The 24,171-nt window shown below is 55.7% G+C and overlaps 9 protein-coding genes across 9 annotated transcripts; 5 read left to right on the forward strand and 4 right to left on the reverse strand.

The window, feature by feature from the left end:
• On the forward strand, window positions 1-207 carry JCM15063_001744 (uncharacterized protein; the record flags this gene model as incomplete). The annotated part of the gene is made up of 1 exon (XM_076678878.1): window positions 1-207. A coding segment is annotated over one exon (207 nt), but the record flags the coding sequence as incomplete, so codon positions are not given.
• A 419-nt stretch (window positions 208-626) lies between these two features.
• PDX1 (Pdx1p) lies at window positions 627-2,238 on the forward strand (the record flags this gene model as incomplete). The annotated part of the gene is made up of 6 exons (XM_076678879.1): window positions 627-681; window positions 1,044-1,196; window positions 1,267-1,316; window positions 1,394-1,825; window positions 1,900-2,023; window positions 2,108-2,238. The coding sequence occupies 6 exons, from the start codon at window positions 627-629 to the stop codon at window positions 2,236-2,238; spliced, it is 945 nt and encodes a 314-aa protein (XP_076533876.1).
• A 610-nt stretch (window positions 2,239-2,848) lies between these two features.
• JCM15063_001746 (PHO85 cyclin family protein) lies at window positions 2,849-5,567 on the reverse strand (the record flags this gene model as incomplete). Its single annotated transcript, XM_076678880.1, has 2 exons — window positions 2,849-3,625; window positions 3,702-5,567. 2 exons carry the CDS (start codon window positions 5,565-5,567, stop codon window positions 2,849-2,851), a joined length of 2,643 nt encoding a protein of 880 aa, XP_076533877.1.
• Window positions 5,568-6,188: 621 nt separating this feature from the next.
• JCM15063_001747 (uncharacterized protein) lies at window positions 6,189-7,864 on the forward strand (the record flags this gene model as incomplete). The annotated part of the gene is made up of 4 exons (XM_076678881.1): window positions 6,189-6,461; window positions 6,527-6,844; window positions 6,912-6,977; window positions 7,055-7,864. 4 exons carry the CDS (start codon window positions 6,189-6,191, stop codon window positions 7,862-7,864), a joined length of 1,467 nt encoding a protein of 488 aa, XP_076533878.1.
• A 205-nt stretch (window positions 7,865-8,069) lies between these two features.
• HEL2 (E3 ubiquitin-protein ligase HEL2) lies at window positions 8,070-14,227 on the reverse strand (the record flags this gene model as incomplete). Its single annotated transcript, XM_076678882.1, has 15 exons — window positions 8,070-8,268; window positions 8,355-8,522; window positions 8,594-8,605; window positions 8,689-8,952; window positions 9,027-9,201; window positions 9,274-9,421; window positions 9,484-9,603; window positions 9,670-10,392; window positions 10,455-10,890; window positions 11,375-12,096; window positions 12,163-12,338; window positions 12,409-12,955; window positions 13,038-13,538; window positions 13,612-13,701; window positions 13,772-14,227. The coding sequence occupies 15 exons, from the start codon at window positions 14,225-14,227 to the stop codon at window positions 8,070-8,072; spliced, it is 4,737 nt and encodes a 1,578-aa protein (XP_076533879.1).
• A 1,299-nt stretch (window positions 14,228-15,526) lies between these two features.
• ALG3 (dolichyl-P-Man:Man(5)GlcNAc(2)-PP-dolichol alpha-1,3-mannosyltransferase) lies at window positions 15,527-17,467 on the forward strand (the record flags this gene model as incomplete). The annotated part of the gene is made up of 7 exons (XM_076678883.1): window positions 15,527-15,767; window positions 15,931-16,030; window positions 16,110-16,257; window positions 16,332-16,516; window positions 16,587-17,002; window positions 17,076-17,223; window positions 17,296-17,467. The coding sequence occupies 7 exons, from the start codon at window positions 15,527-15,529 to the stop codon at window positions 17,465-17,467; spliced, it is 1,410 nt and encodes a 469-aa protein (XP_076533880.1).
• A 784-nt stretch (window positions 17,468-18,251) lies between these two features.
• JCM15063_001750 (uncharacterized protein) lies at window positions 18,252-19,590 on the reverse strand (the record flags this gene model as incomplete). The annotated part of the gene is made up of 4 exons (XM_076678884.1): window positions 18,252-18,494; window positions 18,566-18,781; window positions 18,848-18,967; window positions 19,033-19,590. The coding sequence occupies 4 exons, from the start codon at window positions 19,588-19,590 to the stop codon at window positions 18,252-18,254; spliced, it is 1,137 nt and encodes a 378-aa protein (XP_076533881.1).
• Window positions 19,591-20,714: 1,124 nt separating this feature from the next.
• On the forward strand, window positions 20,715-23,029 carry CNE1 (calnexin; the record flags this gene model as incomplete). The annotated part of the gene is made up of 8 exons (XM_076678885.1): window positions 20,715-20,795; window positions 20,866-21,288; window positions 21,356-21,841; window positions 21,904-22,021; window positions 22,091-22,169; window positions 22,242-22,344; window positions 22,414-22,714; window positions 22,788-23,029. The coding sequence occupies 8 exons, from the start codon at window positions 20,715-20,717 to the stop codon at window positions 23,027-23,029; spliced, it is 1,833 nt and encodes a 610-aa protein (XP_076533882.1).
• A 289-nt stretch (window positions 23,030-23,318) lies between these two features.
• PFD1 (prefolding complex chaperone subunit) lies at window positions 23,319-23,950 on the reverse strand (the record flags this gene model as incomplete). The annotated part of the gene is made up of 5 exons (XM_076678886.1): window positions 23,319-23,361; window positions 23,425-23,456; window positions 23,519-23,615; window positions 23,686-23,861; window positions 23,924-23,950. 5 exons carry the CDS (start codon window positions 23,948-23,950, stop codon window positions 23,319-23,321), a joined length of 375 nt encoding a protein of 124 aa, XP_076533883.1.
• Between the last annotated feature and the right edge of the window lie 221 nt (window positions 23,951-24,171).

Consider the following 24,171-nt stretch of genomic DNA (forward strand, 5'->3'; position numbering starts at 1 on the left):
CTCTTGTCGATCCCGTACATCGTCCTGCTCCTGCCCGAAACCCGCAACATCCCGCTCGAGGAGATGGACCGCCTCTTTGCCCAGAAGAACGTCTGGACCGCCAACAAGGTCGTCATGGCCGAGCTCAGGGAAGAGTACGGTCGCCGCCCTGGGCCGGTGCAGGTCCCAATCGATGATCAGGCTGAAGATGTCAAGGAGACCGTGTAAAGTGAATGCCGAATAAAAATGTAATATACTACCGGGGCTGTACCGACGTTTCTTCATCACGCACTCACTAAAATTGAGTTAGCACATGTGAAGCGTCGAGCGTCTGGGCTGCGCGAGTGAAGCTTCTGACCGAGACAATTGAGCAACATGCACTCGATCGCGAAGAGCTGACCCTGGCGCGGGCCCTCTGCTGCCAGTCGCAAGCTCATACCAGGATTGCAGTCGATGTCGTGGGATTTGTGATATGTATCAGAGTCTAGGTCTCTATGCGAGGTCGCGAGAGGCTAACACCGAAAAGACCGAGGGGAACTGCATGTCTAGACAATATTCGCGCGCGTGCGGAATTCGGAAATCCAAGATCAGAATTCCCCCCCAATAAAGTCCGCTCGTCACTCCCACGCTACCTACCTACGCTCGCGATGCTCGTCGCACTTCGAAATGCTCGTCAGGCTGCGCGCCCTCTTGCCCGTCAGCGTAAGTCAACGCGAGGAATCATTTCCGGAAGCACTCTCAACATTCGCGCTCGCTCTGCCCATGGCTCGAATAACGCCGTCAAGTGCCGCGCAACCCATGCTGTACTGCTCAACAGCTCGTCTCGCATGTGCCCCTCTCGAGCACGCGGTACTCTGAGGCTCGGAGGAGCTAGCCGCGCGCGTAGAAGCGGCGATGCCTCAACCAGTGGAATATGAGCCCGCACAGGACTGCGAGAGTCGAGGACAGCATCGTACAGATCCAAATGATCGTTACGAAGCATCTTGGGCGACGGCGTGCAATGGGCCGCTACCCGGCCACGGATCATAAGTAGCTGACCGTTGTGTCTTGTTGATCAACTGCAGTGCATCAATCTCGCATGAACGCAGCAATCACCGAATTCCGACTGCCCGCCATGTCGCCGACCATGACTGAAGGCAGTATCGGAGAGTGGAAGTTCAAGGAGGGCGAGGCATTCTCGGCATCCGACGTTCTCATGACGGTCGAGACCGACAAGGGTACGCGCAATGATGACCCTAAGAGGCTGCTGTGGTTACTGTTGAGACTAATCAACTATCAAATGTACAGCGACTGTTGATGTCGAGGCTCAGGACGACGGCATTCTCGCCAAGATCGGGGCAAGTGCTCGACTCGCGCCATTACTTTGCAGAGGTCTGCATACTGATCAGATTCCCGCATCGTGTCATGTCAACAGGTTGCTGCGGGCACGGCAGGCATTCCAGTCGGCCAAATCATTGCTCTCCTCGCCGAAGAAGGCGATGACATCTCGAACCTCGAATTCCCGCCGCCAGGTTCTCTCGAATCTTCCGCTGCTGACGCCGCTGCACCCGTGGTCGCTGAATCCGACGCACCGACTCCATCTCCGATGACGCCTGCAACCCATGTGTCTGCCATCCATGCCCACCCCACCCACCCGAGACCTTTGCTTCCCTCGGTTCTTCGACAACTCGCGCTGGCAGGCATCACCGACACGAAGGAGATCAAGGCGACGGGATACAAGGGTATGCTGACAAAGGGAGATGTCCTGGCATTCCTCGGCAAGATTGGCAACCCTCACGGCAGCATCAAGAAGGAAAACTTGCACCAGAAACACCCAGCTCTTGAATACGCTGCTTCTCCAAAAGACGTAAGTCCCGTATCTGCTCTCGTCGAACGACCAGGAATTGACAGCTTGTTCGTCCGGAACCAAAAAAATCACAGACAAAGCCCCAAGTTCAAATTCAGCTTGACGGACCGACCATCCGACGACTGATTGCGACTGGACTCGGACTGCCTGCGATCTCGGCTGCGGCTCCTGCAGTATCTACTCAAGTACCTGCTATTTGTGAGTTTTCGAGACTGACTTTTCAGCCCCGGATCAGAATTACTTTTTAGACTAAAACCTTCCTGCCTGTACAATCCGTTACAGCTTTCGATTCGATCCTCGATGACTACCTTCCCGCTCCCCTCAAGACCTCTTCGGCGGCTGCCCAAGAAGTGCCGCTGAACGCGCAGCCGGCTGCGCCACGAAACGATTTTGACGCTCTGCTCGACTTTTAGAAAAGCAAAAAAGCGCATCTAACCTGAGCAAATTACCGTTGTGTTTTGGTTTGATTCAGATTTGCGTATCGTCGGGGGGTCCTTCTTGTTTTGCAGTTCTGTTATGTTTGGTTCGTGACTACTTTTTGTTAATATAGATGCTGCTCTCGGCTACTTATATAGCGGGTGGCCGCACATGATCGAGCTCATGCAGCACGCGCAACTGCTAGCATACACAGGGAAGCTTTTGCGATTTATGCGACTAATTTCAGGTTCACTCCCGACAAAACGAGTAGGCCGGGTGCACACTAGACGAAGAAGCGTCGTTTTGAACGGAGGAATTGGGGTCCCTCGCCCAGCCTGAACCCGGGCGCATGCAGGAAGGCTGCGTTGCGTAGACCCAAGAAGTGTTCAGTGCATTGACAATCAAAACGCCATATGAAAAGGGCGCGGGTTACAGGATCAGGAGATGGGTCCGAACGCAAATGAGGGGGATTTCTTCGACTCGGCAATGAAGAGGGGGTGTGCGGGAAAATGCGGCTTTTCTTGTAAAAGTGTCAACAGAAATGGAAACAAGAAGAACCAGGGATAAAATGTGAAAGAAAGAAAGAAAGAAACAGAGGGCGGAACTCTAGTCGTCCACCTGCATCGATTGGTCGCACGCGTACCGGCCGTTTCGCTCGGCACTGCTCTCTCGACTCGATTCGTTGCTACTCCACCCGTCGTGGTAATGCCCGTCTTCACTCGGCTCGATCCGGTTCGTCTTGCCACTTTGCCAACTCGTGCGTCCACGAGTGCCTGAACCCGCGTTAGGACCCCCGTTGTCACTCTCGGAATCAGACGACGAGCCGTCACGTGTAGTCGAAGGGGTACCGGGAGTGATCGTTGATGTGACGCTCGTACCACTACTACTCGGTTGAGACCGAACGGATCGTGGTCGATCTGCATACTTTGACATGTAGGTCGAGGTCGAACTCGAAGCGATCGTTGGGGTTTGCGAGTTGTGTACACTCGCTTCTCCTCCTCGAGAGTGCCGATCTTTGGATTCGGAGGAAGACTCGTGGTGGGCTGCTACAGCAGAGTGAGTGAGTTGAGCTGGAGTCGATCTTGCCGCCGCAGCAGCAGCAGGATGCGACGAGGGTGCGTGAGTCGGTGTAGGTGCTCGCTCGCCTTCCATTGACGCGGTAGGACCTGTACGCGAATTGGTGCTCGAGACAGAATTGGTGTTGTCGACTGATTGGGCTGCCGCAGCGGGTGGGTTCGAAGTTCCGTTCCTTCCGATCCAGAAGAGAATGAGCTGGTCCGCATAGCGCTGCAGTTCATCGACGGGCACTTTGAGTCTGAAATCGTTCAGGAGCAGGAATTGCAGTTCGAGTTGATTCAACTCGTGTAGCGGTAGTCCTCCGACCTGAGGAGAGCGCAAATAAACGAGCTTGAGTGAATTTGTGTCCTTCCTAGTCGACTGCAGAGGCGTAGAGACATACCTTTGCGTAACGAGAATTGGTATAAAACACGTCGCTGAAAAACTTGGACGCGACCGTCACTCCCGCGATCACGAGTCGATGCACGTTGAAACTGTCGATCGCGAAAAGCTTGCTCGCCTGAGTGACCGAGGCGGTTCCTTCTCCCGACCCGCTTGTTCCGTCTCGAGAACCGTCCTCGGGTAATCCCAATCGTTGCGCTTCGAGCCCTATCCGGGCCATGCGATCAAAGTAGACGAGGAGCGCGAGAAATACTTCGTTCGTGGTCGGACAATACTTGAGGATGCGTAACAGATATGCTTCTATCGAGATGGCAGGGACATTGCGAGCGTGGAAACAGAGGGTGGCATTAGGTGATGAAAGCGCGACAGAGGATGCCGAGAAGAGAGAGGTGAGCGGTGGCTCAGTCGGGTTGGACGGGGCGGCAGACGGTCGGTCGAGCGGCGAGGGGAGTGCAGAAGCAACGTGCGACGCATGGGAAGGTCGTCGTGACGGCATCGGAGAGGACTCGTTCGAAGAGGAGGGAGACGGCCGCATGGGCTGCTGCGAGGAGGACATGCTGCTGGTCTGCCTGCTGTTCGAGGGTCTTGCGAATGGATCGTCCGGGCGTCTGTTGCGCACGAAACTGCTGCCTCTCCGTCGAGTGAGCGGCATCGGTTGATGGGTACCTCCGAGACTGGGCATGAACCCTTCGACTCCTCCGCCTTGGCCGACTTCCCGCAAGAGATCGACTCCAGGGGTCACCGGGAGCTCGTCTGCAGCGGCCTGATCTTCAGTGTAGTCCTCGTTCAGGGCATTGTCCAAGATTCCTGGACCGCCCGAGCCTCCAATCTTGGTGAAACGCCGAGCATGATGAGGAGTGACGGGTGTGTTCAAAGGAGCGGCGTCGAAACGACCCCGATTGAAGTTGTCGTCGTCACCCTTGTGCTGCAGCGACGATATCCGTGTTTTCGGGGATGACGGCTCCGTGGATTGAGATGAAGTGGCTGCAGTCGGGTCCGAGGATGCCTGGGCGGCGGCGGCAGCGGCAGCGGCGACTCGCTCGTTCCGAGCATCGTTCGCCTGAGCAATTTGCTCGAGAAGCGATGCGAGTAGCCGCAGGAGATCGTGGGAAGGGTACGACACGATCTCGACGTGGTTCGTGCTCGAAGTTGAGAGATTCGGAGTCGGAGCAAGATCGGAATCGCTGCGACTCGGCTGAACCGATGTGTGCGTGCTTGGAGAAGCAGATGACGCGATGGTTGGTTCGACCTGGCGATTCCGAACGGCATCGTCTCCAGTCTTCCGCTGAGGATCTGCCCGCTCACGCGGCGAGTGACTGCACGGGGTCGATGCGGCCGCGCCAGCAGTGGATGGTTGATCATGTGCTTCAGTTTCTCCGTCTTCCTGTTTGATCGACAAGCCCGACAAGTTGATCGAACTGCCGCTTTGACCGGCATTCTCCTGCGACACCTCGGTAACATCGGCGGTCGAGGCTTCGTCCGTGACGACTCCCTCCATGGCGTCCTCCTTGTTTGCGTCCGACATGGGACTGAGGGTAGTGGCGAGGCTGCCGACACTGTCGTGGGTACTCGCTGCACGGGCGCGTCCAGGCTCGAGGCTGTCTGCTCGATTGACGTTGCTCATGGCGAGGTTGGTCGACGAGGCGTACGAGGACGGGGAGCTGGAGCCGGCGGTCGAGGCAACCGACGAGGACGACGAGTGAGGCGAGCTTCTGCGGAGGTTCGAAGAAGGGAGTGCTCGATCTGGTGATGTGTACAGAAGGTGGGAGGTCGTCTCAGGCTGGGTCGCGGTCGGAGGCGAGGGTTTCCTAGACGCGAGATGGGCAGCTGGACTGGATGATGCAATGTGCGGTTTCGGCTGGGACATGCTCTCGCTCGTTCCGGGGACACTGTCGAGTGCAGACGCGCGGATGCAAGTGGGCCTGTTGGATGCAGGCAGCACAAAGCTGTGCAAGACGGGTCAGTTTCGAGACGAAGCGTGAACCGAAACGTCCACAATCCGGTTGCTAGACCGCGCCCGTAGGAACAAGGCGGATTTCTGATCGAAATCGACAACTGCGGGAGTGCCTCGCTGTACAGAATGGGGGTAAGAGACAGGATGGCGCAGGCACATCCGTCACGTACGCCCAGGAACGTGGGCGAGAGCCAGAGTCACTCACGTCCGACCTCGCTGTGGGGGAGGGAGGAAGCGTTACAGATCGACAAGCTCACCGAGTGCAGACTGCCCACGAGTGTCGGCGGTGCGAGGGCCGAGAGTCGGGATGATGGGCTGACTGGCGTCCCGCGAGTGTCCTCGTCCCGCCGAGTGCGTTGACCAACCGAGTCGCAGTTCGTTCTAGACTCGAGATGGAACCACACACGGTCTTCCTCGCTGGTGGTGCTGCTCGCGGCAGAGGCGGTGTGCGAGATTGACGCCTGCGTTGATCGAATTCGAAGCTTCATCATTCAGCATCTCTTGTCATCGCCTCGACGCGCACCGACTGCTCTGATGGCGTCCTCCGATCAGGCCGTGCAGCTCTCCCTGCCGTACATCTGTGTGCAACCCTCCTTGCCTGCCGTGATTGCCGAAGTCGCGGATCCGCAGTCGCTCAACGCTGCCGAGAATGCCTGGATCTCGTTCTACCGCCCTCAAGACTCTGCCGGACCCGGTTCCTCTCGCACATTCCATGGAAGAATAATTCTCCGCGAGGCGGAACAGTCTCGTGCAGTCGAAATCGAATGCGAGCAACCGGGTGCGTTCGAAGTCGACATGCTCAGCCGTGTGAGGTCCTCCGACCCGTGCTTCCCCCCACGTACCAATCAAACCGCTGATCCTATGTTTACCAGGCCGTGTTCCGCGCTTCGTGCGCCGAGCTCTCCATCTCTCCCACCCGGTTGATCCTGCCATGTCCGTCTAGCAACGTACCCCGCCCTGCCTCGCACGGCTCCGAGGAAACCCCAGCACCCGCGTTCTACACGATGCCCGCAAAAGGCGGAGTCACGTGCATCGCGATCAGCCCGGATCGCACCCGCCTCGTCGTCGGTTCCCGCGATGGCTACTGCCAAGTCGTCGAGATCGAGTCAGATCCCCAAAGTCGTCGCTTGACCAAAGGTAAAGACATCGCTTTGCGTGGGCACGTGGGTGACCTCACACACATCGAATTCGTACGTCGTCTCCCTCGCCTGATCGTTCTGCGTGTTCCCTTCGTACTTACCCGGTTACCGTGCCTAGTTCCCCTCGAGCGAAGTCGTGTTGACCGCCAGTAGCGACATGAGTCTCCGCGTGTTCTCGGCACTGGTCAGTCCATCCCCCGACTTGGTATACCCCCAAACCCGCATAAAAGTTGACACAGTTTCCGCGATCCGTGCGCGCAGGATGGGTCGTGTCCGCGGGTTTTGCGAGGGCACACGAGGCCAGTCACTGGAACGTGCATCCTCTCATCGGTCGACGGACGACACAAGGGACAACAAGTGCTCTCGACTTCGCTCGATGGCACGATCAAACTCTGGAACGTCGCTACCGGTGATTGCTCTCGTACTTGGACGCTTTCGAAACCCATCACGGCACTTGCGGTCATCACGATAGATCAAGAGTCGAACGGAACCTCGTCGAATGTCCTCGAAGGCAGGTTCACGCTGTGCGGTCATTCCGACGGAACCGTGTCACTGGTTTCGCTCGCGCCTCCCCCTTCACCGTCACTCGCCCCATTCGCTCAGGTCTTGCAAACGTTCTCGACGTCTAGTCGTTCGAATAAAAGCTCGATCGATGCCCTCGCTTACGATCGTTCGAGTGGTCGGTTCGCCACTGGAGATCGAACCGGGTTCGTCAACGTGTTTGAACTCTCAAATTCGACTCTCGAACTCTCAACCCCGGCTCCAGACGACGTGACACCGTTTGTCTCTTGGATGAGAACCGACAGGTGTTCAATCTTGGCACTACAATGGAGCAAACGGGAACTCGGGTCATTGTTCGTTGCGAGCTCGGATGGTCTTCCGTACCGAGCTCGAATCGACGTCGATCGATCCTCGAAATCCGTCGAGGTTCTGGAAGAGTATGTTGGCCTCGATTGTGACCCGTGTACCGCAATTGTCGAGGACGAGATCGAAGACGTGGTCTGGACGACGGGGGGGAAGGGAGACGGTGGTGTGAGAGTCTATCGCACTTTGACAAAGGACGAGCCGTAGAACTCTTTGTAAATAGGACCTTGATCAAACAAGATTACAGGAGATAACAGCCTACAAAAACGCTAGAGAAGATATAGCATGGACAGCAGGGCAAGCTCGTTCAGTTACGGATAGGGCGACAAAGTCGTACAGATCGACTCGAGGTCAAGGCGGGAGTCCATAAGCTGGTGCAGCGGAAAGGCAAGTTCTCTTGGGGGGCTAGCTGTTAGCGTTGCCCAATCAAGCCAACCACTTTGGCGGCGTGGGTTCCGCCCTCGGCCAACAATCGAGTTCGGTACGCAAAAATCTTGCGAACCAGCTTGGCCTTATCGGCGTAAGGTGCCCACGAACCGAGAAGCATGTGAGACAGGAGAGAGGCACCCGATATGTGTGCTGCGATGGTGAGCACAAGGGGGTCTTGATCGCTGTTTTTTCATGTGCCTCCGTCAAGATGTGGTCAGTACATTGCATGCTCGTCCGCATATGCAAGATTTTCGGAGCGGCGCCGCACCTCTCGTGGCGTGTGATCTCATCGACAAAGTTGGAGAGAAGGCTGCCGTCGATTTGGGTTGAAGTCAAGAGTCGATCAACCAGCTTCGCCCCGAGGGAATGGGTCGCAAGGACAGAAGCGAGCTCCATGACCCGGCCGTGAAAGGGAAGAACGTTTCGGTCGACAAATCTGTTCAGTGCGGATGATTGCGATCAGCTCAAGCACACAGCGCCGGAAGTGAAGCAGGCCGAGTTACTTACGGGACTAGAACGCTACAGGAGCAGGTACGGTATCGCCCAGATCAGCATCATGATGCCGTATGAGCACATCTCGAGGTGAATCGAGCCGTGCTTACAGGCTTCCGCAAGCCGATACCGCTACAAGCGCGAGATCTTGCAGGATTTCCTTGGCCACCACACTCGTATGCACTTCGTCCCAGTCCTCGAGAAGATGCTGCACGATGAGAGTGCCACCGTCGTCTTGTACGATCGAAGCCCACAGACCGGTACCGATCTCCGCCACTCGTCGGTATAGTGCCGGCGGATTGGGCTGAGCGAGGAGGCGATTCCATACATGTGCGCTACTCTTCTGCATGAGCGTGTTTGGGGACGATGCAAGCCTAGAAGCCCAACAAGGTTGTCAAAGAAGGTAGCGCCCAAGCTGATCGATCCCATCTAGAGAGAGCACACGTACTCGTCAATGACTCTCGCCTTCATGGACGCATCACAGAGGTCTAGCAGCTTCTGGACAACATGGCAGCCAAATGGATCGAGACTGAGCTCGAGAAGATGGCCGGTAAGTTGAGCGCCGTAGCGTTGCGCGACTGCGAGGTCCCCAGCTTCGAGACAGCGAGACACGAGGAAGTTTCCTGCAAGCACGCGCGAGCAGGATGCTTCAGCAGCACGTCGAACACAGCTTGATACAGGGTTTCACTCCAAACCGAATTTGCTCAAGCTCATAGGCAGGAGATGCCGCGCGACTGCTTCGACTAGTCGTAGTCTTCTTTCAGCGGTACTTGACTTAACACGTTGTTGTAGGAAGAGAGAACACTGTTGATCGTTCTGTAGGAGCACGCGCCGCACGAACAGCTAGCATCGAGTACGCAATCAACTGCATGCACGTGTAGAGGTGCCAGAGTATGGCGACGCACATCTTCTTCGATGTCTTCGTCCGCGTCGAGCAGTGCGCGATAGTTGTAGCTCTCACTGCGGCGTGGCCAGGACCTCGGATTGGAGGGTGTCGCGCCTGCCTCATTGTCGATCGCATTACTCTGCCCAAGCGTCTACATGATCCTTCAGTGCTACTGTTGGAAGCTGATGGGAGGCGACTGACTCACGCGAGCTGGTAAGCTCCAGGTACTGTCCTCTCGATTCAGATGCGAGTACGGTCGTTGCCAGTCGAAAGACCCGCCTGCCCGGATACCGCTAGCATCCCGCTCGAGAGCATTGCCGATCGCGGTAGTCCTGCTGGCTTGGGAACTGACGACGTCCGAGCTCGGCCTTTGATCAAACTGGCCGTTAGAATCAAAGCTCGAGGGGTTCGGGAAAAGTGCAGCGTGGAGGACTTGTTCCCCGCCACCTAAGTGTCGAAGCTGTGGCGGACCGTATAGCCGAGGGTGTGTGGTCAGCAATGGCTCGACTTGCGTAGGGCGCAAAGACTCGATTGAACGCGAGATTCGAGCGAGGCCCGCCTGGGGGCCCACTTGGACCGACGATAGTGCACCAGGGCTCGAAGTAGTGCGGTAGTGGCTGAAAGAGCCTGTGTGCGGCGAAACGGGCGAAGAGGGATGGACGGTCCCGGGAGGAGTGAGCTCAGCAACCAATGCATCATCTTGCGGAGCCGAAGAGTGCCCTTCGCGGTCATACAGCTGCTCCTGCTGTCCGTGCCGCAACAACGCAGCGTCCAGGATTCTTGCAAGCCGTTCGACTTGACGATCTCTCTCCGAGGCTGCGTTTCCGAGCTGTTGAAGGGTTGTGTGAATTTCTGCGATATCCTGAACCAGGTGCTGCATTCTGCCGTCGAGTTCGATGGCAAGTTGACGCAGCTGAATCACGTCGGTCTGCCAAGCATCGTTGCATCAGCGCGGACTGCTCGTACGAACGATTGAGACGGCGCACACACCTGCATCTGTTCCAGCTGAGACCGCAATACATTCGATTCCGGCGCCTCCGCCCGACAGGTCTGCGCATCATTCGTGGTGGATGGCGTCACAGCGCTTGCGATGGTATGAGAACGCAAACGAGTCTGCTCGGACGTCGAACTACCTGGTCGAGCTCGATCCGCCAGCTGACCAGCGAATGCTTGAGGCGAAGTTTCGGAAGGGGTAATTGGAAGCCATGGCAATGCTGGAGACGCTGAGAACGACGAAGACATGAAGAAAGGATTCGGAGATCCTCGCAAGGCTTGAACAGGATCATGGCGCGAGTTGTGACGGGCTGCCGAACGCGACGTAGTGACCTCGGCATTGTCAACGCTTTCGTCGAGCGCTGCGACCGGAAGAACCTGCGTGGGGGCAATCTGCGTCGAAACTGGCACAGCTTGAACATCTTGAGCGCTGCTGCGCGAGCCCAGCGAAGGTTCCTGCGTTGATAGCGGAGGTGAGCGAGAGGCTTGACCGCGAACAGGAGGTGCACAAGCTCCGTCGTCGCTTCTGGGCTGTCGCTCGAGCCGAGAGCTCATACCGGACATCACAAGCCTCTGCGAGGCGTCACACGCTTCGGAGCGCCCGTTGAACGAACGAGATAGTCGGGTGAGGATAAGAAAGCGAACTCTGTTTCGAGCGTCGAACCTAGAGTGTTCGCTACAGGGACTCAACCCCGAGCTGCTATGTCGGGTAAGCGGACCAATCCGAGAGCGAGTCAGATTTGGAGGCAACAATCAAAAGTGCGAGCGACGGTCCCGCAAGCGAAGGTTACCAAACTCGATTTTCTCCTCGATCCGCTACGCTGCGGCAGATGTATACATTGTACGCAAGTTCGCTAGACCGTTTCACCCAGCTTCCTGCATCGAGTTCGTTCTTGCCTGCCCTTCGTTGACCTCACCGGCCGCTAGCGAGACCTCCCGACAAGAGCACAACCTTTTGCCTGCCTTTCCCTTTCTTTTTGTTCTGCGCGCTCTCCGAGCCATTGACGCCAGGTCCAGAGAAAGCCCACGCTTCTCTCTCGCCCGGAGGAGTGATCCCTTCATCCGTGATCGTCCTCGACATGCCGGGTTTCTGTAGCGCTGCCCTCATGCGTGCTCTGGCATCACTCGCAGCCGACGACGAAGGCAAGGAAGGGAACTCGAGACCCGATGAAGCTCGCGGCGGAGCTTGGCGTACGCTCGACGATGACGAAGAAGACGCTGCGGGACGAGAGGGACCGAGCGACGGGAAGGAGGACGGAGAAGGTTGTCGTGTCACGGGAGCAGAAGCGCTCGTGAGACTTGGGAAGCTCGAGACCGGAGGTGCTGCTGCACCCGAGGAACCCGATGCGCTCCACGCGGTTGATCCTCCTACAACTCGCTTCTTCTGAACTCCAGCGTTGCGCAGACCGACGACGTTGCGAGCATTGCTCGCGCTCATCAGCGCCGGGAAAGGGTTGCTGCGGGGTTGGATCGGTGCCGGACCAGCCGAAGTCGCTGCTCGCTCGACGCGGTCCCAGGTGGTGGAAGGTCGTTGCGTACGATGTTGAGCAGAAAGGGCACGAGCAGGATTCGAATTTGGAGCAGTCGTTACTCCGTTCAAAGTGGGTGCGAGAGGTGCGAGCGAAGGGAACTGGTTTTGCTGTGTCATGCACAGGGAACGACTTGTCAGGACCAGGTCGTCGTCATCGAGGTCAATAGCCCGTACCTCATTCTGAGTGTCTCTCCAAGCATTGAGTACATCTCGTCGCTTCTCCGCATTTTCGAACAGGTCCGCCACGCCTCGAATTAATGTCCCAGATTCTTCTACTCGTTGCTCAAAGATATTGAACAGTTGGTCAACGAGATCCGTTGCCGACATCTCGTTGCTTCGGTAGGACCGGACTGTCAGAGTGAAACAGGTGTCAGCTGTATGGCCCCCTCGCTTGGAGCATCGGCCGAAATGGAGACTCGCCTGCGAAACGGAATGCGGCGATTCTTCCCTCGTTGCCTCCAACAGCCTCATGCACTCGCTTCATGAGGTCAGCATGCTGTGCGAGTGTCTCTGGATCACGGTCTCCATTGTTTCCGGTCGTTTCGATAGGTGTTCTGCTTCCACTGCCGCCTTGGCTGTTCCCGTTCGCAGAGGAGAGGTTCCGTTCGAACCCGCCACGACCTCGTGCTGGGCCGCTCCCGAGACCTGGTACGGGTCTATCTCCAAGCGCTTGGCGGGGCTGAGGTTCGACAAAGCTGGCGATCGCGTTGGCGTTCCTTCCGGATCTGGCACCTCTCGCATTGTTCGACCCTCTTTCCGTCGCGCCCGTCGAGTACACAAAGTTGGTCTCGATCCTCCTGGCTTCCTTCCTGCTCTTCTGGTCTGATCCCCCCGAGCCATATGTGCCGACACCGTGCTCAGAGAGTGCATGAGCTTGAAGGTCAATCTCGGATTCGAAGACGACGAATTTCTGGGCCAAGCATTCGGGATGAGGGCACAGGTAATGAGTGTCCTTGAAGTGTTGCTCCTGTTGCATCGATTTTTTGCTTGGTTCAGTGCTGCTCGGGGAGGACTAGAGACTCTCGCTTCGAACAGGGTCGCACGCTTACCAGGCGATCGTAGTTGAGGTGGTACTGATGCCTGACTCCACCTCGGACGCAGATGAAGCATTCCTCGTGCATCTCACGGCAATGCTTGTAGAGACCGTCCGAGTCGTAGAACCAGCGCTTGCAGAATCCACACAGGGCGTGTTGCTTCTCGAGGTGAAGGTCGAGTTCGCTTTCACGTTTGGCATTGTGACCATGTCGACCAGGAACTGCCGCCGCAGGGAGCGAGAAGAGTTCGTGTTCGTGCGCAAAGATTTTCTTGTTCGAGCAACAGAGGTCACAGAGGGTCGCGTGATGCGCTGCGCGAACATGTCGCTTGAGGTCGGACCAGCCCGTCAGAATCTGCAAACAGGGTTCGCTCGACCGCTCGACGGGGTTCGTGCCAGAAGTTTCCGAGGTGGTTGCAGCGATCGGCTCGGCCGGATTGGCTCGTGAAGGACAGTTGAAGCGGAGGAGCGACAGGGTGTCTTCGAGCTGAGGTCGGCTCTCGAACAGAATGCCGAGCTGTGCGATGCAAAGGATGCGGGCTGGTCAGAGAGCGTGTAGCTTGGTTCGAGAGGCTGCGATATTGACTCACTTTCGTGTCGCTGAATGGGGTACTCTCCGCATCGTACTCTTCGAACGGCTTGCTTTCGGACTCGGTAAAGATCACAGATTCGCACTCGGTCTGAAAAGTCGACGTCAGTATCGAGATTGCGGATGCAGCAAGAAAGACAACCGTCCAGGCGAGGACATACCTTGCAAAACGTGCACTCCTTCTTCTTGTACAACGCACGCAGACGGATCGAGCAAGTATGACATGTTCGATGATTGCAGCTGCCCAATGCCCAGTACTGGACGGGCTCTGCACAGATGAAACAGATCTGCTCTGCAGGCTCGTCACCATCATCGACGGCGTTGTCGGCAGCGGCTTTGGCGAGGGCGGCGAGGTTGGCCGCGGCTGCTTGTCCCGAGATGGACGAGTGGACCCGCGATGAAGGCTTGGTTGCCGCTGCGCGTTGCTTGCCGCGACCCCGCGAGTTGCGAGCTGTACGAGCAGGACCAGATGCCGTCTCGGATGTCTCTGTCGCGAGAGCTGGTGCCGGATCCCGAGCGGGAGGTGCAGGAGCACGAACGGGAACGGCAGCCGGAGTGGTTTCGGTTCGATCGCTCGTGTCGGTGAGCTGACCAGAGAAGGCGGCTCGGCGTGACATCGTGTGTCGGCCTAAAAGGAGCGGTAGGGGCAGAGGATAAGCGGAACGTTGTCTTGAATTATTCCGCAGGCCAGGTTATATCCTCTGCTTGATCAACAATCGCTCTTTGAATGACTCCAGGGTAGTCATCTAGATAACTGTTCCAACACAATGTTACGTCCATGATAAACTAGCACATCGCATCAGAATGTTCGCGAGTCGGCGCCTGGCCCTATATACAGATCTACTGCTCGGAGACCTTCCGTTTCTTCAGGTTCATCTCCTACGGACAGCAGCTCGACTTCCTGACTCATGCTGGCTCCCGCGCACGATGCTGCGCATGTTTGCCGCGGCTAACCGAGGGTTTCAAGAAATTCGTCCAGATCGCTCGTGTCGATTTTTCCGCCTTGAATCCGCTCGTCCTTGATTGCACTGTTACCGGGAGCAGAAACTTTGCGTGAGTATCAACTGACATCGGCACAGACTCGCATGTTGGGCGAGCCGGTTGCTGCCTTCGAAAGAGAAGATCTTTGCTTGTTGCCGGCACCGACAATACACTCCGTATGAATGGAGCAGAAAAAGGATGCTGTTCTTACCGGTTGTCCACACGGGTGTCCTCTGATTCTACCCCGACCATTGCATTCGGAGTTTTGGCTTCGATGATCTGCGAGTGAAGAGCAAGCCTTGTTGTCAGCGTGGTGTAATTCAAACATCATCTGCGTACAAAGCTGTTGTTCCCTCACAAAGTGATTGTCGCAATGCGGGCAAAACTCGTCCGCTTCGTCCCAAACCGTCATGTCTTTCCGAAACGCTTTCTTGCACTTCTTGCACAGAAAGGCCATCTCGGTTGTCCGAGCGAGCGCGTGGTCGGTCTCCTTTTCATCATGGCACTCTGCGCACTAGTGTCAGGTGCCGTCGAGCGAGTAAGCAGTCAGGAAAAGCAGTCGAGAAGGGGCGGATCCGAGGAGGGAGAATCGGGAAGCGTACATCGAACCACTTTTTGCAACATGGCGCCCTGATTGAGGCCTGCGCGTTGAGGATATGCTGCAAGGCGCAAGACCAAGAGATTCAGCTCGCGAGAACAGCAGAGATGGAGCGGTTTAAGTCTACAGGACGCGACGCGCGGTGGAAGCGGATCCGGTCGAGGCGATCAAGGACGTACGCACTTTGCACATTCTCGTGTAGGTCACGTCCGAGTACCTCGACAGGGCCTCGGAGTGGTCGAGGTTGAATCAGCTTGGTGGAGGAGACTGGGTTGTTTGATCAACAGGTTCACCGCCTCGTTCAGCTTCAATCGCCCGACTCGACAGAGACTAGACCATGTCTGAGCATGGTCCGCCAGTGGACTCGTATCCATCCTCGAGGCTGAAAGGCACGCAAGGGCAGCCAAGCTCCGATCGGTCCGCACAGGCGTCGTCTGCACCCGACGATACTACCCCTGGAAGCGTGACGCAGCTGCTTCAGCGGGTCCTGACTGGGTCAGAATGGTTTACAACGGTGGCGGTAGCTCTGCTTGTGTGGGAAACCGTTCTGTGCGCAGGAATCATCGCTAAGATACCTTGTAAGTAAGTCTCCCCTCCTCTAGCTGTCGCTGGCTGTGCGAGTGACGGAACGCCCGCCGCCGTACAGAGTCGGTCTCACTGTACAAGTACAGGCAGAGGCTTCCACCGAACGGTCTGCGACAGCCTTGCTGCAGGGATTCTGACTATCGTGCGAGAGAACAGATACCGAGATCGACTTTAGCACATATCTCCAGCAAGCATCGGCATTCCTATCAGGGGTACGAGACTATAGCAAAATCAAGGGCGATACGGGACCATGTGTGTAGGCCTACACCTTTTCTAATCCTGCGGCCGAAGAGAGCGTATCTGCGATACTGATTGAACTCTGCGCGGCTCAACAGCTATCCCGCCGGCCATGTCTACGCCTACTCCTTGCTCTATTACCTCACCGATGCTGGGCAGCATCTCGTGCGCGCTCAAATTTTATTCGCCGCAATCTACATCGTCACTCTCGCCGTGGTGTTCGCAATTTATCGCCGAAGCGAAAGAGTGAGTTGTTCGCCGCCGAGCCAGATGTCAATTCCCAGAGCTGACTGATCGTAAACTCTTCCTGACCATGCTAGATCCCGCCTTACGCATTGATCTTCTTGACTCTCTCAAAACGCGTCCATTCCCTCTACGTACTGAGGATGTTCAATGATTGCCTGGCAATGTTGTTCCTGTTCTCGGCACTCTGGTGCTACTCTAGCCAGCGGCCAAACGTGCAGGGCACCAACAAGAGATGGCTAATCGGCACATGCCTCTTCAGGTCAGACCATGTTTTAGCCTTCTCTGGCCTCGTGTCAGCATTTCTGACCGCGACTCCTTCGGCACTATAGTGCGGCATTGTCCATCAAGATGTCAGTTTTGCTGTTCCTGCCCGCGTTGCTTTACCTCGTCTTCGTCTACCACTCGCCTGTCGCCCTTGTTCAGCACGTCCTCCTGCTCTGCACCACTCAAACCCTCTTGGCCGCGCCTTTCCTCACTACTCAAGAGTATGCAAGAACATACTGGATGCAGGCATTCGACTTCCAGCGCGCCTTCTTGTGGGAGTGGACGGTCAATTGGCGCTGGATTGGGGTTGAAGTGTTTGAAGATGCCGCTTGGGGTCAAGCCCTCCTCATGCTGCACGCTGCGGGTCTCCTAGTCATGGCAGTACGTTGGAGCGACGAGGAAGGTGGAGTCATCTGCCTGCTCAAGTCTGCCTGGAAGAGGCCCAACGTGGCTCCGGCCCGAACACAATTGACGCAGTCCCGTATGTGCCGCTCTCGCTACATGTACTCTCCAAAGAGTTCATACGTTCTGATAGAGCTCACTTCTGCAAACAGGCACCATCACCATCTTCTTCACGACCAACCTGATTGGAATCCTGATGGCCAGATCCCTCCATTACCAATTCTACATCTGGTTCTACCATTCCATCGTCTGGCTCTTGTGGGACACATGGGATGGTCTCGGCATCGAAGTCCTACAAAAGTAAAACCCCGATCCTTAATTCTGATCAGGGTCAAGCTCCAGAGGTGCTGACAAATCCTTCTTCTGCAACAGGCTCGTCTTCCTCTCCCTGATCGAGTATGGGTTCAACACGTACCCGTCTACTGTCAACGGCTCACTTGGTCTGGTCCTTAGTCTTCTGATCCTTCTTGTGGTCGGGTACTATGGCAGGCCAGTCGGAGATCGTGGTCCTCCAATCTTGCCTGACTCAAAGAAGGAGATCTGAAGCAGTTGCAACGAGTCCATGGTGACAAAGAGATCTTGTTGATCGAACGCAGTACGACCTGGCTTTGAGACATGATGCCCAGTGAACCATCCGTCCTTCATTTTCATTATACCCCCGATTGGTTGTCTAGGTACGGCCTAGGCGTAGGAGGGCAAAAATTTACTTCCTGGCCGGGAATTGAACCCGGGTCACACGCGTGACAGGCGTGTATACTAACCACTATACTACCAAGAATAGGTATTGAATTGCTCAATGGCGGGATCGAACCGCCGACATCAGACTAAACCGTAGAGGTATTAGGTCTGCATCATAACCAACTAGATCAATCGAGCGTCTTCAGATGTCAGCTCGTAAAACTATAGCATACATATACACTTAAAGAGTTGCCCGCCGTTGTTTTGGTTTGCAGTAATCTCCATGGTAGTCCGCTCGAGCCCAACATCGCTCTTTTCAAGCCCATAACATCGGTCTCCATCTGCAGACAACTCCGCGCGTGGCGCTTCGGAAGTCGTGCACGCGCGACTTACAGCACGACCCGCTGAACCGCATGTATAGGACATGTGAAAGAAGTGAAAGGTTTCATAGGTCGTTCTTCGTTGCCATCTGCCACTCCCAGGAGTGCGCTTCCAGCAACGAGACACGCCCAAGTAGGTGCCTGTGAGGGAGAGAAACCTCTGCAGGAGTCCGCACATTGCTGAGATAAGCAAGTCAAGATCGATAACAAGCACAAAGGTTAGAGTTACACAGAACAGATAATCGGTACAGCCTCGCTTCGAGCAAGCGATCAAGTAGACTTGCGAGCCTTCTTCTTGGCGGGACCTGCACCCTCTGCGCTCTTCCTTCCCTTCTTGCCAGCCTTCTTGGGTTCTTCCTTGGCGACTTCCTCCTTCTTGTCTCCAGCGACAGTCTTATCAGCATACCCGGCAAAGTCGTACTCGATGCCGAGCTCTGCGAGTTGCTTGCGCTTCTTCTCTTCGCGGGTCAATAGGCGCTTCTTGATCGATTCTTTTTGCTCGTCCGACTTGGGCTAGTGAAGCACGAATACAATCAGGATCGGCCTTCACAGTCGATAGAAACGATCAAAACATGTAGACTCACCGCATTTCGCTTGGCATTCTGTTTCCGACCCTTGGGAATCACTCGGAACTTGCGGTTCGCGCCAACCCAAAGCTTGGGGTGAATCTGGTCGTCCGGGATGATCTTGCACACGAGAATGTGACCCGACAGGAGGTAGTTGTCCATAGTTTCTTGCACGATGGCCGCGACGGAAGCGTATTGGAATTCGATAAAGGCGTAGTGCTTCGACGCGCCAGTCTGTTTCGCCATCGATGCGAGTCAGCATAGCTCACCTTGTTGAACCAATCGAGACCAATCGCGTACCTGCTTGTTTCGAGAGAGACGGAGACGAGTGACCTCTCCGAACTGCGAGAAGTAGCTCTTCATCTCAGCCTCGTGGAAACCTTGAGGAATGCGTCCCAGGTAGATCGTCCCGGTCTTGGCCTACGGATCGACAGACTCGTCAGTCACACTTTCGCACCATGTAAATAGTCGGCCACCAGACTTGCGTTCTTCTTTCGCTCCGCCTTTGCCTCGAGTTTCTTCTGGATCGAGTCTCCCTTGACTTTCGGTAGCTCCTCCACTTTGAACGCTTCCGCGTCCTGCTCTGCTGCATCGTCCTCTTCGTCCGAACTGTCTTCGCCGTCTTCGCCGCTTTCGAAACCCTCGAGGTAAGCCTCCGCTTCATCGCCTTCGTCCGCGTCCTCGTCCTCGTCTTCCACCAATTTGAGCTCCTCCTCTTGCTCTACGACCTTCTTGCCCTTGCCCTTGAGGGCTCCCTTCTCCGGTTGCGGGGCGTCCTTGCTGCTGATTTTCTCGATCTCGTCCAACTTCTTCTCCTTCAAGTCCTTCTTCTCGACGCCATTCTTGCCCGACTTGGGAGTCGAGTCTTGCGACTTCGACTTCTTAGTTGATGACGGCGTTGCGTCGGTCGCGCTATCGGCTTCGACAACTCGAACGCGCTTTTTGGAGGCAGATGCAGATGGCGAATCTTTCGCGCCGGTAGAGGTCGAGGGGGTTCCTTTCGGGGTCGCAACTTTTGTAGCTTTCGGCGTCGACTTGGCCATGGTGATCGATCGTGCAGGGGTGAAGGTGGAGCAGAGAGTCAGATCGCAAAAGTTTCTTCGCTAAATGTCTCGGAATCATTCAACTGTCGGAATTATCATAGCATGGTATGGACACTGTAGACGCTCACAGAAGCTCATCTCAAGCTCAACGCACGATGTGAGCGTTTTTGGACAGGAGTGGTCAGTTCCGAGGAAATAACGGATATCGAGCTTTCGAGTCGACAATTACAACGCGCGCTCTACTCTGACCCAGCTGATCTTTTCGGTGCGGACTCGCTCCGCACGCCGTATTTGGCCTAGCTTTGGATAATTGTGCCTCCTTCCGACAAGCCGATACATCACAGCGCCCGCGCACAGAGAAGCTCACCGGATTCATGGATGACCTGAGCTCACGAAGGGCTAGACAGTCAGAGTAAACAGCTCAGGATGTGTATCTAGTTGACGAGCCTGGAAGAATACCTTCGGTGCCAACAACATAGCCGATTAGGCGGACGAACCCTTGGCTTGACGTCGACTGTATCGGCGCCGCGCGGTTTCGAGCGTACGAGGAAAGTCAGACAATCGAAAGCAGCATGTTGCGTCGGTTTTGTGCACCTCGTGATATGCTGCAGACAGATAGCCGGAACAGCGGAGACGGATTCGTCGAGCGTCGACTGCAAGCTCCTGGATAAGCGGCTCGCACGCGGTCCAGCCTCCTTTCTAGATACTTCTAGCCGTTACGCAATTGGACCCTAAGCGAAGGCTGAACCCGACAGCACAGATGCAGGTGGCCAGTCGCGGAAGTTGCAAATGCATGGACCCATCGCCAATCTCTCTCAACGAAAGGCAATTTCCGGATGCAACAGAGCGCCGTATCATCTCGCGGACTACACAGCTCAGCTGAATGCCAATTAGCAGTAGTACGCGTCACTGCTGGACTCTCCGCGCGGTGGAAGGGTCGTTGTCGCAGGTGACAGAAGCCGCAGAGCGAAGGTGTCGAGCGCGCACAAAGCTTGCGTTGAAGTCATCGAGCCGGGGTGCGGGAGGTAAAGCGGTGTTGCAAGGTGCCTCAAGCCGAATACGTCGAGGTGTTAAACGCATGAAATTACCGCGGCTCAGGTTCTCTTTCTCCACTACATCCCGACATGAAATACGCGCTTCTGCCTCTGACTGCCTTTGCGGCGCTCTGTACGGTCGTTACGGCCGAAGGCGTCCCCAGCTTCACGGTCAGTCATTTCGAGATTGACCCCCTCATCTTCCGACACGTTTTCTCATCACAACCTGCATCGTTTCCAGCCGACTGCAGTCGAAGGTATCTTCGTCGAACAGTTCACTGAAGGATGGCAAGAACGCTGGAGTCCGTCCAAGGCGACCAAGGAGGAGAAGCAGGGCGAGGCAAGTCGCGTCCCAAAGATTCCTCCACCTTCCATCCGACGTGGCAACAAGCTACCGCCTCGTACTGACCTGCACTATGCCGCCACACAGGTGTTCAGCTACGTGGGCAAGTGGGCCGTCGAGGAACCTTCCGTCTACCCCGGCATTGATGGTGACAAAGGGCTCGTCCTCAAGTCCAAGGCGGCTCACCACGCTATCTCCGCTCCCTTCGACTTTGCGCTTGATCCCAAGGGCAAACCTCTGATCGTCTCGTACGAGGTCAAGCTTCAGAAGGGCTTGGACTGCGGAGGAGCCTATGTCAAACTCCTGTCTGAATCCGATTCGGCAAGTCCCTTGCCTTGCCTTTCGGCTTTTGTGCGAATAGCGATACTTACCTACGAATGATGTATAGGGAATCCAAGCGGAAGAATTCTCGGACCAGACTCCGTACACGATCATGTTCGGCCCGGATCGCTGCGGTTCGACCCAGAAGGTGCACTTCATCTTCCGCCACCGCAACCCGCTCACGGGCGAGATCGAGGAGAAACACCTCAAGAACCCCCCCGCTCCTAAACTTTCCAAAACGACGGCCCTGTACACCTTGATTGTCCGCCCTGAAGACCAATCGTACGAGATCAAGATCAACGACGAGTCGGTCAAGAAGGGCTCCCTCCTTGAAGATTTCACCCCATCGGTCAACCCCTCGAAAGAGATCGATGATCCCGAAGATGTCAAGCCGAGCGACTGGGTTGAGAACCCCAAGATCTCGGACCCGGACGCAGTCAAGCCTGCCGACTGGGACGAGGACGCACCGTCCTCGATTGAGGATCCTGACGCAACTCAACCTGAAGACTGGCTCGTTGACGAGCCCGCAACGGTGCCTGATCCTGAAGCTGAAGTGAGTGTCGAAGAACAAGCTGTTATACTGAACAATGAACTGACAGTTGGCAAATCAACCAGAAACCGGAAGAATGGAGCGACGAGGATGACGGAGAATGGATCGCACCTCAAGTCCCAAATCCTCGATGCCAAACCGCTGCTGGATGTGGACCTTGGAAACGTCCCGAGATTGCCAACCGTGAGTGTCTCCGGAATATGTCAGTTTTCATTTGACGATGCAGCATCTGATACTCTGCTTTCTCCGTAGCGGCCTACAAGGGCAAATGGTTCGCACCGCTGATCGATAACCCCGACTACAAGGGACCCTGGGCTCCTCGCAAGATCTCGTGAGCCTAGACACATGCCTCAGTATTCACTTCACGAGACATTTGCTGATGTGAATGCTCGACTGAATGTAGGAACCCTGGCTACTATGAGGACAACGAGCCTGCCAACTTTAACAAGATTGCCGGTATCGGATTCGAGCTGTGGTCGATGACCGACGACATTCTGTTTGACAACGTGAGCGCAACCTTGTATTGTGACGTGGAGATGGCGAATGTCTTAGCTGATCTCGTGTGTCTGTGCCAGATTTTCGTCGGTACCTCGGAAGCCGATCTCGCAACTTTTGTTTCGGAAACCTACGCTGTCAAAGCTCCGCTCGAACTCTCGCTCGAGGAAGCTGACAAGCCCGAACCTGCGGCATCGACGCCGGAGAAGAAGTCCACCGTGGTCGACTTCAAACAAGACCCGGTCGCATTCGTCAAGACCCGAGGTCTCGAATTCCTCGAGAAGGCGACTGTCGATCCCAAGCGAGCATTCACGGAAGAACCTGTCGTCGGAGGTGTCGTCGGAATCGTGTTTGCTACCCTGGTGGGCATGCTCGGTGTCTGTACGTTATCCTGCCCTCTTAATTCCGGTATAAGGGGCAAGTGACCTAATTCGGACATTTTTGTGGACGACAGTGATCTCGCTCCTGCTGCCTTCTTCTTCTTCGCCTGCTGTCAAGAAGTCGGTCGAGACCGTCAAGGAAAAGACTGCAGTTGCCGCAAAGACGGTTTCGCAAGTGACGAGCGACGCGGCCGAAAAAGTGCAGGAGCAAGTCGCACCCATCGCTGAAGCGGGCAAGGACAAGGTCGAACAAGTGAAATCTGGAGTCAGGACTCGAGCGAAATCGGCAAAGCAGCAACTCGACGAGGACAAGTAGAGAAGATGGAGAAGGCGAGAGGAAGGAGGATCGCAGCAGGGTCGCGAGCCTGGTACAAGTCAGGAGTACGTTTCTGTCGGAATCGAGCTGTTCAAGTTCTGTCTTTCTTCGTTTGAACTTTGTTCAGCTGTTGCAATACACATTTCTGTCAATGTGTCTCTCTCGGTCCTGCCCCCGAACTGGGAAGAATGAACAATGCAGATTTGGGTACGGTAGGAACATAATTTGGGGGGTATCTGAAGTAGAGAAACACGAAAGAGGAACAAAACGAGAGTGGATATGGAATGCCCTAGCGATTCGCGGCAGCTTGTTGCAAGATGTCGCGCAAGGATCTGCGAGCGAGAGTACGTCAGGCGCTGCGAATCTCGCTCAGAAATCGAGCAAGAGAAACCTACGTTTGAGCAGTGGCGACTTCGGTTTCGAGGTACTGCAAACGAGAATCCAGGTCAGATCGATTCGGTGCTCCTTTCGTTGCGGGATGAGTCTCACTTTGGCTTTCTTTGTGAGAACCGCGACGTCTTCTTGCGAGTCTTTCGTTTTTGCTTTCAGAGTGTTTTCAATGTTGTTCCTTGATTCCTGCACGAACCTGGGATTCTCAAAGGTGTCAACGAGATGGCCCGACATGCAGAAGGCAGGGGCAGGGAGGATGGGCCTACATGCGTCCGACTGCGCGGTAACATCCTACTCGGGTCGAATCGCGCGGGAGCTGTTCGATCTCTCTCAGAGTGAGGGTGTTGAGCTTCTGGTCCCGTTCTCGTTGAGCCAGTTGGGACCGAACGATCGACAGTTGACGATGGGCTTCAACTTGTTGCGATTGCAGTTGAATCACCGCCTGAGCGTGTACCATGGGTCAATGACTGGGCTTTACGATGTCCAGATATAACGAACACGTACCTGTCGCACGGAATCGTCGACCTGCATCGTTTCTGTTCAAGCGTGAGAAGGGTGAGCTGAACCAGAGACGGTCAACTCGTGACCCGCGACTTGCTCGCTCGCTCTCCACATTGACATTCAGCTCTTTTCCTTGCAATCGGTACAGGGTAGCAGCCGTGAGTTTATTTGCACTTCTCTACTTGGCGATCGCAGGATCTATGTGCGCGTTCGACTTGCCTACTGATCAAAGAGTTTCATTGCTTCATCTC

Source organism: Sporobolomyces koalae (genome assembly GCF_050403365.1).
Source record: "Sporobolomyces koalae JCM15063 DNA, S_koalae_JCM15063T_v1_ctg18, whole genome shotgun sequence".
In the NCBI taxonomy this organism is placed as follows: Eukaryota; Fungi; Basidiomycota; class Microbotryomycetes; order Sporidiobolales; family Sporidiobolaceae; genus Sporobolomyces; species Sporobolomyces koalae.